General features: G+C 38.9%; 1 protein-coding gene across 4 annotated transcripts in view; it reads left to right on the top strand.

The window, feature by feature from the left end:
* The first annotated feature begins 4947 nt into the window (after window positions 1–4947).
* LIG1 (DNA ligase 1) overlaps window positions 4948–12835 on the top strand; it is a 30947-nt gene continuing 23059 nt past the window's right edge. Inside the window, exons 1-5 of one of the 4 annotated variants that reach the window (XM_087713721.1) lie at window positions 4948–5077; window positions 9713–9759; window positions 11184–11270; window positions 11499–11640; window positions 11957–12068. In XM_087713721.1, coding sequence (XP_087569847.1) covers window positions 9743–9759; window positions 11184–11270; window positions 11499–11640; window positions 11957–12068 — 358 coding nt within the window. In that variant the 5' untranslated portion in view covers window positions 4948–5077; window positions 9713–9742. Of the gene's footprint in view, window positions 5078–5492; window positions 5641–5889; window positions 6047–9712; window positions 9760–11183; window positions 11271–11498; window positions 11641–11956; window positions 12069–12835 lie in introns of those variants that run through there. The other 3 variants (XM_087713719.1, XM_087713722.1, XM_087713720.1) reach the window with 3 other exon arrangements.

Below are 12835 nucleotides of genomic sequence, written 5' to 3' on the forward strand. Positions count from 1 at the left end.
TGTTTATAAAATGATTTTACTCAGTTCTTTACCATGGAAACAGGTGTCATATGTGATTCTTTAAATATGCAAAACATCCTACAATAGCAATGTTTTTTTTTTTCTTTCCAATCAGTTCTGTCCATTTTTTAGAAACTATCTAGACAAGTCGTCTTGGCAAGTTTTTTCAGAAGTGGTTTATCAGTAGCATAGAATTCATAATCTTCCAGTTACCTTAACCATGATACCAAACTGAGTATTGTTAGTTTGTATGTATTTATACATATAGAGAGTCTAGTAAATAAAACATTCTATATAACATCATCCAATCTAAAGAGATGATAGCCAGAATGGTATATTTGGGGTCTTGGATTGAGTCAAAGAAGACCCAAGTTTAAATTCCTAGTAAGCTTTGCAAGAAGCTGTATATCATGTCAGTCCATAGCATTTCTCATAAATACTGCATATTATCATTGTTTGCTTCATTGTAATTTGTTAATTATCAAAATTAAACAAAATAAGTTAGCTTATTGTATGAATCCAGCCATTACCTCCCAGCATGACCCAGCAGTTGATATACCCAATCCAGATTGCAAATATCTGGATGATTAATAGATGTAAAAAAAAACCTTTTAACTTTTGCTGCATCTGGATTTTTGCTCCCAGATCTGATGGTCCTAATTTAGGTTAAATAGGAATCTCCTGGTCTCCGTTAGGCAATAGAGAATGGCTAAGAAAGAAAGAAAAAACATGGAAGCTTCTTCCCATGTATTAGTATGCTCCCTTATGTTTATCATAACCATTATTCCATCCAGATAAATAACTAATATTCTCCACGGAAAGATTTAATTTGACTGCAAGACGCTATCAAAGGTCACCACACAAATATGATGTAATAACAAATTAAGTTTTTGAATTGATAGGTCTGCCACCATTTGCTCCCTGAAATTTGGAGGTTAAAATATTTTCCCTACCCTAGGCACTGTTTTAATTTTCCAAATAATTCTTGACAAGTTCTTCATGAATGATAATACCACAATCTTCTTTTGTCCTTAAAAGCTCTATTGGCTTGTTAAGGACTTTCCAAAGAAGATACTTGCTAAAAAGATAAGCCTAAAGTAACAGCACCAAATACTTAATTAACATGTTATATGTTCTTCACATTTTTTAAGAAAAAGAATTGATTTAAAATTCTAAACTATCTGAACATGCCCTACAGGCTGATATTGCTTAAGATGGGGGAGAAGGGGGATTCCATGCAGAGATTTGAATGAGACCTAGTTTGGATTTATGATGGTGCTATTCACACCTCAAAAGTGGGGGGGGGGGATGCTTACTAACTTGAAAGTGCTTCCCAAACCTCGCCCTTTGAGTTATCCATTGTAGAACTATTCTTTCTATTCTTATCACATGTTTCTGAATGACATTCCCCTAGCTATCTCTGCATTTCCTCAGGCAAGACAGTCAAGACCTGCTCTGTAGACTTTCCAAGATATCTTCCTTGTAAAGGAGAATATTTGTAGCTCAGGGTTGACATGAAGGGTCCTTGATCACTTTGAGCTTGCTTGTTTTCTTGCAGTATTTCATTACTCAAACTAGGTCACATCATCAGTGCTAGTAAAGAGTGCTGTATGCTGTCAGTTATGTCCTGGTGGGTTGCCCTGCCAGTGTTGGTCTGAATGGTCTTAGAGATTCTTTGGTTGGACTCTTTACTGTTGGCTCTTGGCAGTTTCTTGATTGGGATATTTTTAATTGATTGTTGGTCTGATGTTAACCTTGGAAGAAAGATTAACCTAATATCTTCCTTAGTATGGTAATGACTTCATTTAGAACAACTAAACAACACCTCTCTCCAGGGGGGAATCTTCCCACCCCTCCTAAAGGATGCGGTGGTGAGACCCCTCCTGAAGAAATCGTCTTTGGACCCAGCCATTTTGAGCAACTATCGTCCAGTCTCCAACCTTCCCTTTGTAGGGAGGGTTGTTGAGAAAGTGGTGGCCTCGCAACTCCGACGGTCCTTGGATGAAGCCGATTATCTAGACTCTTTTCAGTCGGGTTTCAGGCCTGGTTACAGCATGGAAACTGCTTTGGTCGCGCTGATCGATGATCTCTGGCGGGCCAGGGATAGGGATCACCCCTCTATCCTTGTGCTTCTTGACCTCTCAGCGGCCTTCGATACCATCAACCATGGTATCCTTCTGCGACGGTTGCGAGAGATGGGGGTGGGAGGCACTGTTTTGCGGTGGTTCTCCTCCTACCTCTCGGACAGGTCGCAGTTGGTGTTGGTCGGAGGGCAGAGATCGACCCCAAGGCCCCTCAAGTATCAGGTGCCGCAGGGTTCGGTCCTGTCCCCCCTCCTATTTAACATCTACATGAAGCTGCTGGGTGAGATCATACGCCGGCACGGGATTAAGTATCACCAATACGCAGACGATATGCAGCTGTATCTGTCTGCCCCGTGCCAACTCAGCGAAGCAGTAGAAGTGATGTGCCAGTGCCTGGAAGCTGTTAGAGTCTGGATGGGAACAAACAAGTTGGCACTCAATCCAGACAAGACCGAGTGGCTTCTGATGTTCCCTCCCAAAGACTGTCCAACTGTTCCATCTCTCAGGCTGGGGGACGAAATTATACGCCCCTCAGAGAGGGTTCGCAATTTGGGAGTCCTCCTGGACCCACAGAACACCATCTGTCGGCTGTGACCAGGGGGACCTTTGCCCAGGTTCGCCTGGTGCACCAATTGCGACCCTACCTGGATCGGGAGGCCCTTCAGACAGTCACTCACGCCCTTGTGACCTCAAGACTGGATTATTGTAATGCGCTCTACATGGGGCTGCCCTTGAAGAGTGTTCGAAGACTCCAATTAGTCCAGAATGCAGCCGCGCGAGTGATTGTGGGTGCACCAAGGTACACCCACGTTACACCTATCCTCCGCAAGCTGCACTGGCTACCTATTAGTCTCCGAATCCGCTTCAAGGTGCTGGTCGCTACCTATATAGCCCTACATGGCATCGGACCTGGGTACCTGAGAGACCGCCTCCTGCCGATTAACTCTCTCAGACCAATTAGATCACACAGGTTGGGTCTCCTCTGGATTCCATCTGCCAGCCAATGTCGGCTGGCGACTCCCCGGGGGAGGGCCTTCTCTGTTGCAGCTCCGGCCCTCTGGAACGAGCTCCCTGTTGAGATCCAAACCCTTACTACCCTCCCCGCCTTCCGCAAAGCCACCAAGTCCTGGCTGTTCCAGCAGGCTGGGGGGAGCTGAGAAGCATCTACTTCCACAGAAATTGTGAATGTTGGTTTTGTTTTTAATATGTTGTCTTTGTCTCGTTCCCCCCTTTCCCTTGTCTTTTGTGAGTCGCCCGGAGTCCTCCGGGAGTGGGCGGCATACAAGACAAATAAATAAATAAATAAACAAACAAACAAACAAAGTTCCTCAAAGACACTATAGAACTCACAGATTTCTCAGATTATGTTAGTCATAGAATTCCCAGGTGTCAAGATGGTTTTATTTTTCATCCTTCATATCAGCTTTTGAATCTGTAAACTCATCATGAGCCTATTTGGCATCTCTGCTAAACAATGGCACAGCCGAGTCACCCACTTCACTTATGGACAGGCCTGCAAACTCTGATCATTTAGTAAGATATCTAGGAAGATATCAAAATTGGCCCCAAGTTCTCACAAATGTTTTCCAGTGAGGAATTTAGAATGAAAAATATTCAGATGCTTCAAATATGTCCTGAAGGGTAATGCTGATATTAAGATCATAGCACTGATTTTGTAATTTAAATGGATAATAGAACATCTACAACTGAAAAACCATGAGATCTCAACAATCTAACACATCAATTCTCAGCTTTGTAGATTCTCTGCCATTGCCTAAGATCTTGAAGACACTGAATTGCCTGATCATTTAAGTTATCTTTGGATAAAGTCCAGGTACATGTTTAAACTATCAATATTGTACATGTATGATGTCTTCCAATTGAAGCAGAAGCAGAGGCTTGAAGTTCTCAAGTACAGCTTTACCTGAGACAACTGGTCTTGAAAACCTGGCTAGAAATAATTCTACAGACCAGCAGCCATTAATGGACCTATGTCTCCAGTCTCCATTTCAGAAAGACCTGAGAATGGAAAGAAGTATATATATTTAAAGGACTCTCCCACCTTTCCATAAATTTCAGTATTAACCAATAAACCAAATTCTGGAACTTTCATAAAAGCTTCAGAAATCATTTCAATACATGAACATTATGGAAAAACTTTTTCAACAAGCATGTGGCTTTGAAAATATAGGAATGTATGTAGCAACATATGCAAGTGTTCACGTGGAATTTATAACAACTTAATTTAGCAAAAATGTCACATCAAACTAGTACTTGAGTTGTGAATTGCAGAACAGAGCAAGGGTAGTGAAAAACCAGTTCTTATTCAAAGACATTTACATCTTCAGGAATAAGTTGTTTGCAGAATAATCTATCCTGCCACTTATTGTGCGTTTCTGTTCCTACAACAAGAGAGGTGAGGGATCATACTTGAAATTCCATTTGCTTTCAAAAACACATTGCATAGTGGGTCTATCAGAAATCTACTGAGTTCAAACACGAGCTAGACAACCTAAATAATCTGAATACATATCAGTCAATGGGAAATGGGGGTTGCATCTTCTGTCTATTTTTCACAAATACTCCGTTTGACCCAAGCTCAAGCCACTGCTGCTCCCATGAAATGACTTTGGAAATATTGTCACAGTAGATTTGGCGGGGCCAACCAACGTGGTTCCAAACAATATAACCATCAACTTTGTTTAAGGCAACTCCCTCATCCGGCATGCCAATAATTCCCTCACGGAAATCATCCCAAACTGTTGCGCCAAAAAACATAAAACCTTTCTCTTCTTTCTAGCTCTCTAGCTGATCAGGCACCACCCCCAAGGCCTCTCAAATTGACTTGATTTAAAAGACCAATTTCTCTCCACTAGTAGATAAATGGGTACTACTTCTATGGGGAAAAAACCTAGCTGCGTTCGTGTGCGCGAAGAGCGGAAGCCGGCGTTGGACCTGGAAGAGGCAACTGCCCCAGCTTCGCGCCAACTGCTGTAAGCTAGTTCGCTCCCGAGTTGTACCAAGGATAGGGCCTAACATACCGAGCTAGCAGTTTAGGCCGTCAGGATTGCATTGTGTCTAGGTTTGGAGATTTTCCTGACATTATATGTCATTCGCTAAATAAACAAATCACTACCACCGTACAGCAGGATCGAAAGGGGCGAGAAAGGGCAAAGCTTTGTGAGCTTCCAACACTGAGAGCGCCAGCCACTTCTATCAGGCTTTCCAACCCTAGTTCCTTCCCAGACATCCCTTCCTTCTCTGTGTGCAATTTCAGAAGTTTTTCAAAGTCCTTCTGTTAACAGAAATGAGCGAGACTTTTTTCAAACAAGACCATCCTTTCCCAGCAGGCTTGGAGGGGTGGGGAGGAATGACGAAAGAAAATGAGGGACATTATTATATGCAGAGCTTTATCAAGGCGTCGCGGACGTGTGACGTCAGGATCCCGGTCGCTGGGTTGTTGTTTTTTCCCGCCGATTGCTAGCTTGTGTTTTCGCGCGAAAAAAAAATGGGCGGCGTGTTGTTAGGTTAGGGAGAGCCATTGAAGCTGAGGCAGGTAATTCTTTTTCACTTTTTGCGCGCGCGAGAGAGAGAGCTTGTCCCCACTGTGGGGCTGACGAAGGAGCTTTCGCACGACCGGGGCGTGGGGGAGGGGATACTTTTGGCGGGAATATTTCGTGCGTCCAGGATAGAACTGAATAATGGTGATTTCCTCTCTAAAAATCGCGCGGAAGGAAATGGCGGGAACGGTGCCCTATGAACTCTTCTTGTCAATAGCACTTCCCACCACGCACACATACACCTACCTCTTTTTTCTTTCTACATAAGCGGGACTTTCGAGTATTGTTATACGTATTAGCTCTTGTCTCTCTTATAGTGGCTGCTGGACGGGTGGCAAAGAAAGGGTTTTTCTGTCGGTGACGTTTATTTCGATTGCTCATTATCTTTTGATGCCCGGTGAGGTGCGTTTTGTAACGTATTTACTTGCCGCTATTGTCAGGCCTTGCCTTTACCTGAGTGTCAAATTTGGCAGGGAACAGACAGAGGGGGGAGATGGAGGCAAGCTAAATAACAGAAAGAGCTATCCATTCCTCTCAAAAAGAACTATTAGTCCCCAAGGATCATTTTTATAATGTTATTCTATTTGTATATGCTCTTGTATAAATTACTGTGGTAAATTTTATGGGGAGGATATGGCGTGTGACATTTTTAAAATAAAAATCGATATAAAACTGCTCATCTTATAAGAAATATATATTACAAAGATGACTTAAAAGGAAAGGAAAGCAACATTGTAAAACATTGAAAAGGCGTTTTCAGACTTAGTTCTTTCGTATATGTTCTGTGGGATTATTTCTTCCCTTGCTCTTGTATATATTTTTCCAAGTGTGTGTGTGAAATGAATGAGAAAGTCTAGGGACCCTTTTTGCAAGTATTTGTCCTGCAGATTTGCACTTATTAAAAATGTGCTAAGTAATGGATTGATTACATAAAAAGTAAATATGGGACTAAGAAACTCCAGATAGCTTATGCTTAGTATCAGTAACAATTTAAATTGTTTAAAATTTGGGTAACAGTAAGAAGCTGAGTTCAATGTAGAGATATTTTAGACTGTGATTGTCCAAAAGTTATACCACGTATAGTCTTTGGGAAGTGGGGGGGGGGGAGGGAAGGGAGGTGGGGATTTAGGGGGAGGGGGGAGGGGGGAAATACAATATGTGTTAAATTCTATGATTGTATTTGTATACTGTGGCTTTTCAATGTTAGTGCGAAAATAGAACAAACCGAATATACTGGAAGGTAATAGAAATATACCGAAGGAAAGAGTCGAGTGAAAGAAGAAGGAGGGTGGTGGAGAGGGTGAGAGAGAGGAGGAGGAGAAGGGAGGGAGGGAATGGATTAGAGGGAGTGATAGGGTTAGGGTTAGAAAGAAGGGGAGGGGAAGTAGGCGTAGAGGGGTGTGTGAGAAGGAAGAATGAAAGTTGGAGGGGGTTGAAAGAGGGTGTATGGCGGGCCAAGGTGGTATATTGGGTTTGTATTGTAGAGGGCATTTTCTATATAAGTGAAGGCCGTGTTTATTACTCAATGTTATATGCCCTGATTAAGCACAGTGAATATGTGATTGTATAGAATGAAAACATAATAAAATATATATATTAAACAATAAAAATGTGCTAAGTGAGAGAAATGGAATAAAAAAACTGTACAAACATACATACACACATAGTCAGTTGTGATTTCTTCCACATACTTCCTATTTTGTGTAAATAATATGGAATAGAAGAATAGAGAAAGCCCCTTTAACTTTTATTTGCTAGTATGGCAAATGTTATAAATAGTTCAGTGCAGAAGAAAAGACGCTACATTTTAATAGTAGCAGAGATTTTAGACATCTCTATTAGATTCATTGAATTCCAACTGAATTATTGCGAGTAATAGCAGTTTTTAACTACAGTAGAATACAAATGCAGCCTATCTATCATCAGTGCTATTGTTGGGGGAGAGAATTAAGGGGAAGTATTATAACTGCTTGAGTTCTTGGAGGAAGGAATCTAACAATGTCATATTACGCTAATGCTGATATTATGCTAATGCTGATATTACTGCTATGATAGACTAGAACTTAGCAGCAATCCAGGTAAAGTATATCTTTAATGAATTTTCCAAGGTACCTGTGCAAAGCTTCTGAATTAAAGTATTTAATACTTGACACCATCTTAAATATAATTGACCTATATGCCATTAGATTTGAATGACACATCCCAAAATGTCTTACAACTGATCTTTTAGAATAGTATTTCTTAATATTTTTTCTCTTACCCTTTCCCACTTTGAATAATTGTGGTGGATGTCAAAATTGATTTTGTTTATATAGGTTATATTTATACATTTTTGCCATGATAGGGCTGTAAGCATGTAAAGCGGTATATAAGTCTAAGTGCTATTGCTAAAATTAAAATTGATGCATTCACTGCCATTACTCCTTTTCACAATTGTTTGATGGGATTTTAACATTGTTATTTTTCAACATAGACTGGCAAAAAAGTTTCATTTTGCAGACCCTTGGGAACTTATAACTATTCTTTAAGAAACCATCTTAGAATATAGCTAGCTAATGCTCCAAATAAAATGACACCCCCCATTTAATCAAACTAGAACAGCATGTTGATATCTTACACATGGAAAGTATATGGAAGGAACCAAGTTACCTGGTTCTAGCTTACCTGATTTTTTTGTTATTTCAGTTTTGATTAAAATATAAAAAACTGTGGACTTGCATGTCATTTTGTAATACTATGATTTAAAATTTATATTAAAATTTATGATTTTTAAGAGAGTTGAGCACTTCTCTGCTATACAATTCAAGAAATCCTGCAAAAGATGCCATTTTAGCATCTTCATTGTGCTTTTATTTCAGAAATGTTTTGAAAACTGCTTGTTTCCATTGTGTAGTGCTATAATATGCTGTCATGTTTATCCATTTTATGGACAAGGTCTGCAACAGCTCACTTGTCCAGTGAGAAGTAATATTGAAAAGTTTTTTTCAGGCAACTTCCACAAAATAAAAATAAATAAAACTGTAGATATATAATTGTGTGCTAAAATCATTAAATATTTTTAGGAATAACAACAGGAATAAGATTTAAGAGAGATTAAAGAAACTGAGAAAAGGTATGTGAGTGGAAGATGAATAACATTCTTCAAAATCTGAAAGGATGTAACTTAGAAGTTTAAGACCTGTTCTCCCTCATTTCAGAATGTAGAACAATAGATTAGAGAACAGTAAATTCCTCAAATGTTAGAAGTGGAACCAACCAGAAGTAGAAAGTAGCAGGTTCTACTCCATTATATGTATTCAAGGAGATGCTAAATACCATATTTTTCAGACTATAAAATACTCCAGAGTAAGATGCACCTAGCTTTTGGGGAGGGAAACAAGAAAAAAAATCTCCCTCTGCCCCCCAGCAGTTTGCCTCCTTGCAGCAAACAGCCTTGTCAGCTTCAGCACAGCCTGATTTAGCACCAACAGCTGATTGGCAGTTGGATCTGCCCCCCCTCCCGAATACCACCAATCAGCTGTTCCAGGCTGCGGGGATTGCCGCCACCTATCAGTGCCGTTGGCGCTGCCACCTACCACCACTTCCGTGCATCCTATTTTTGGCCTCCACGCATCCTGTTTTTGGCACATTCCAGGCGGCGAGGATCGCCACCACCTATTCCTGCTGCCTGGTACGGGCCAAAAATGGGACACATGGAGGCCGAAAATGGGTCACGCAGAGGCCGAAAACGGTGTGTGGAGGCGATGATAGGTAGTAGCGATGATTGGTGGTGGGAGACCTGTTCTTTTTGTTTTGAAATTGGTATAGGGAGGCATAATATCTCTAAGGCAAAGGAAGGATCAAGTCTTCCAAAAACTTGATAGACACACATTTCATGAATTTATTCAACCTTCTTTTAAAGCTATCAAAGTTTGTCACCATCACTACATCTTGATGGAATTCCAAAGGTTACATTTTTACACAGCTCAAATTCAGTCTATCTCATTTTCTTTCAGCTGTATCTTGAAAGAAAGTAGAATATAATCCATATGATAATCCATGAATTTGTTTATGCTATTTTGTGAACAGATGAACTAAGGAAAAATCCAGATCTCTACAATGCAGAGCAACATAAGGTATGTGACAGTATGATATCTGTAAGCAAATAGTAGTAGTGGGTGTATAGTAGTATAAAGTTGAAATATTTCATTTCTGATGTCCAAGCCACATTTGAAACAATGAGGTGAAGTGTTTAACTGTAAAATGATTTTTCTGGACTGAATAGCATTACTACTTTTTTAAAATGTTAACAATTTCTTGAAGTATGTAAAAAGAACATATCAGCAATTAAAATACTTAACAAATATAGTGATTATCTAAGGTAATCTTATTTTTCAAGCAACACTTTGTTTATTTATTTTTTATACGGTTTATATGGCTATAAACTCAAGCAGTGCCACTCAGTGGCTTACAAAAAAGAAACCAAAAAAACAACAAACATGTTTTCAAGCATAGAAAAATGTATCATCTTTAAAAAAATAAATATAGTTTTTTGTACATTTGAAGACTACAACTTCCTTTGGGACAAATTAGTTGAGTTATGTACTCATCATGAGTAGAAACAATGCCAAAGTAATAGCACCCTGTCTTCTTTAGTGGTTGGGCAAAGACATTAATGTTTCTAAAGGTTTTCTTTATCAATTATTTTTTTAAAACATCATTATGATTGGTTAGCCATATTTTAAGACTGGCTTTGGCATGTTTATCCACCTATCAAATCATTCCCAAGGACCTGGGATAGCCAGATCTTGTTTAATGTTAAAGGTATCATTACAAAATGCAAACTGTTCTATGTAAAACTGCAGTTACAATTCATTTTGTAAGAGTTGATGGTGTTCAAGTGGTGCTCCAATTGTTTTGGGATTAAACCCAACATGCTCTTAAGGTTGTTCTATCTCTCCATTTTATTTTTGTTTTCTTTTGCCACAATCATTCCACATCTATTTGCAGGGCTTTGTATTTTGGGATTTTCTCCAGTTCTTTCTCTTCTATTCTGCTGTCTCCATGAACTGCAACATCCATCCAGCCTTTTTTGTCTTTCTTATTGACAGGACTGTTATGGGGCAGATGTTTGTTTGAATTCTAAAGCCCCACAGCACTTTAACTTCCTCATTTTCTATTACTTTGCCTTGTGGTCCTACTAGTTCTTGCTTGGAGGAAAATGGTTTCTGCAGATATTCCAATGCACCATTGTTGTCATTTGTCATGCCATTTTTTAGTTAGCTTGTGAGACCTTCTTAAGCTGCTAGGTGGGTCACATTTCTTCAGCTTCTTTGCAGAGGCAGCATTTGCTATTGCTATTATATATTTATCTGCCCTTTTATTTGGGTGTACTTTTCCAGTGTGTCTCTATGTACTTGCTTTGTTACAAAAGATGGCTTTTTGAACTGGAAAGCTGCCCAAAACTATGATATCATTCTCTTATAAAAATAATTATATACTCTGTAGCCCCCAGAATAGGAAAGAATATGTATAATCATGTTTATTTATGTCTGAGCAGATCATTCTTCCAGCCTCTAGCGCGAGTAAAGTCTGAAAAAGAAAAAACAGAAGACAGCAACTTGGAAGATGTGCTTAGTTCACAAAAGTGAGTTACTTTGAGATATGTACTTATACTGCAAGTCTATTCATTGTCTTAGGCACTCTTACAGTGATTCTTGGGCCAAATCTTCCAAAGAATACTGATTTTGAATACACAGTTCTTGCTGCTGAAACATCTGTATCTGTCTATAACTGACTTTTAACCAATATTTATATATGTAATAAACATGATATTTAGTAGTTCAGTAATTATTGCTAATTATTTGGTTCTTAGGAAATTAGTAAATGATTCAGAACTCTGTGAAGACTTCACAGTGAAATGTGCATCAAAAAAACCTAAGGTCCTTAAGAGTGATGATGAAGATGATCCTGTGGAATTAGATGGAAAGGATGCACAAGCAGATGACAACAAGTTGGTAAGTCTGTTCCTGTAACATCCTAATCTTTGACAGATTAATCATGGAAAACTCTTTGAATTCTTCATGAAGATTTTCTGCTTTCATCTTTCAAGAATAGAGGTTTTATTTTTAACATATGTTTTTACTTGTAATTGCCCAGTTGTTGGGAGCTGGGTTTCTCATTTAATTTCAATTGTAGCACATATTTCAAGCTAGGTTGCTCTTATCAGACTAACATAAAAGTTATAATAAACATTGGTTTGTTCCTCTTTTATTGTAATGTTCAAGGTTATGCTTATTTGTGGTTATTCTTTCTATCTATATCCCTTTTTAGAGCCCTGACTGTGTTTCTGAAGAAAAGATCTCTGAAGAGAGCATCTCTCCAAGTATCAGCCCAATTACCTCCAATTCAGCCACATCTGTCAGTATCCCAAGGCGCAAAACTGGTAAATTCACCCTCTTAATAATCCAACTCAGAAAAGTTTGTGTAGGGAAACTGCTACACCACTTTGATATCTTTGTACTTTAATTCTAACATTGTTATTTTAAAAACTATTATGCCGTTCGAATAGAATTAGGAAATCTTGACCTTAGAGAGTAGTTCTGGTTTTAGACAGTCTTCCACAACTTTCCATGTTGTTGAGGAATTTAGTAAGCTGAAGTCCATCCATTTAAATTGCAGAAAGCTGGATGAGAATGGAACCTTAATTACTGATCCATCAAAGCAGTTTGGCTCAATTTGATTTTGATAGACATTTATTATAGGCTCCTTATTTCATCGTGTTTGGTGTATTAGAAATGGCAACAAGCAGTGCCAGTCCTCAATCAGAATTAATCTATTAAATATAATGGAGAAATGTTCTTTGAATTTTTAGAAATGTGGAAAGTTGTGATTATCATTTGAATGTTAATTGTACCCCAACATTGATAAAATTTACCATTTAGTAATATCTGCTAATTTTCTTTTGTAGCCCTCAAAAACTACAGTACTAGCAGTGTCATCAGGCATTATTTCCTTCCTATTACTTCAAACAACCTTTGAATAAATTAGGATAACATGCCTTGGTCAGTTCTCAACATGTTACACAAAGCCCAATCCAGAATTGAGGTCTACTTCCCTGCTTCCAATTCCCCGTTTGCTACATAGAAACATTTGCATTGAGTTTTGGAAAGGAGAACTTTGAGGAAGATCAGAAAAGCAGAGGAAATTCAC

Source organism: Thamnophis sirtalis, unplaced genomic scaffold (genome assembly GCF_051295495.1).
Source record: "Thamnophis sirtalis isolate CommonGarterSnake01/CBP01778 unplaced genomic scaffold, rThaSir2_p1.2 scaffold_4, whole genome shotgun sequence".
Classification (NCBI taxonomy): domain Eukaryota; kingdom Metazoa; phylum Chordata; class Lepidosauria; order Squamata; family Natricidae; genus Thamnophis; species Thamnophis sirtalis.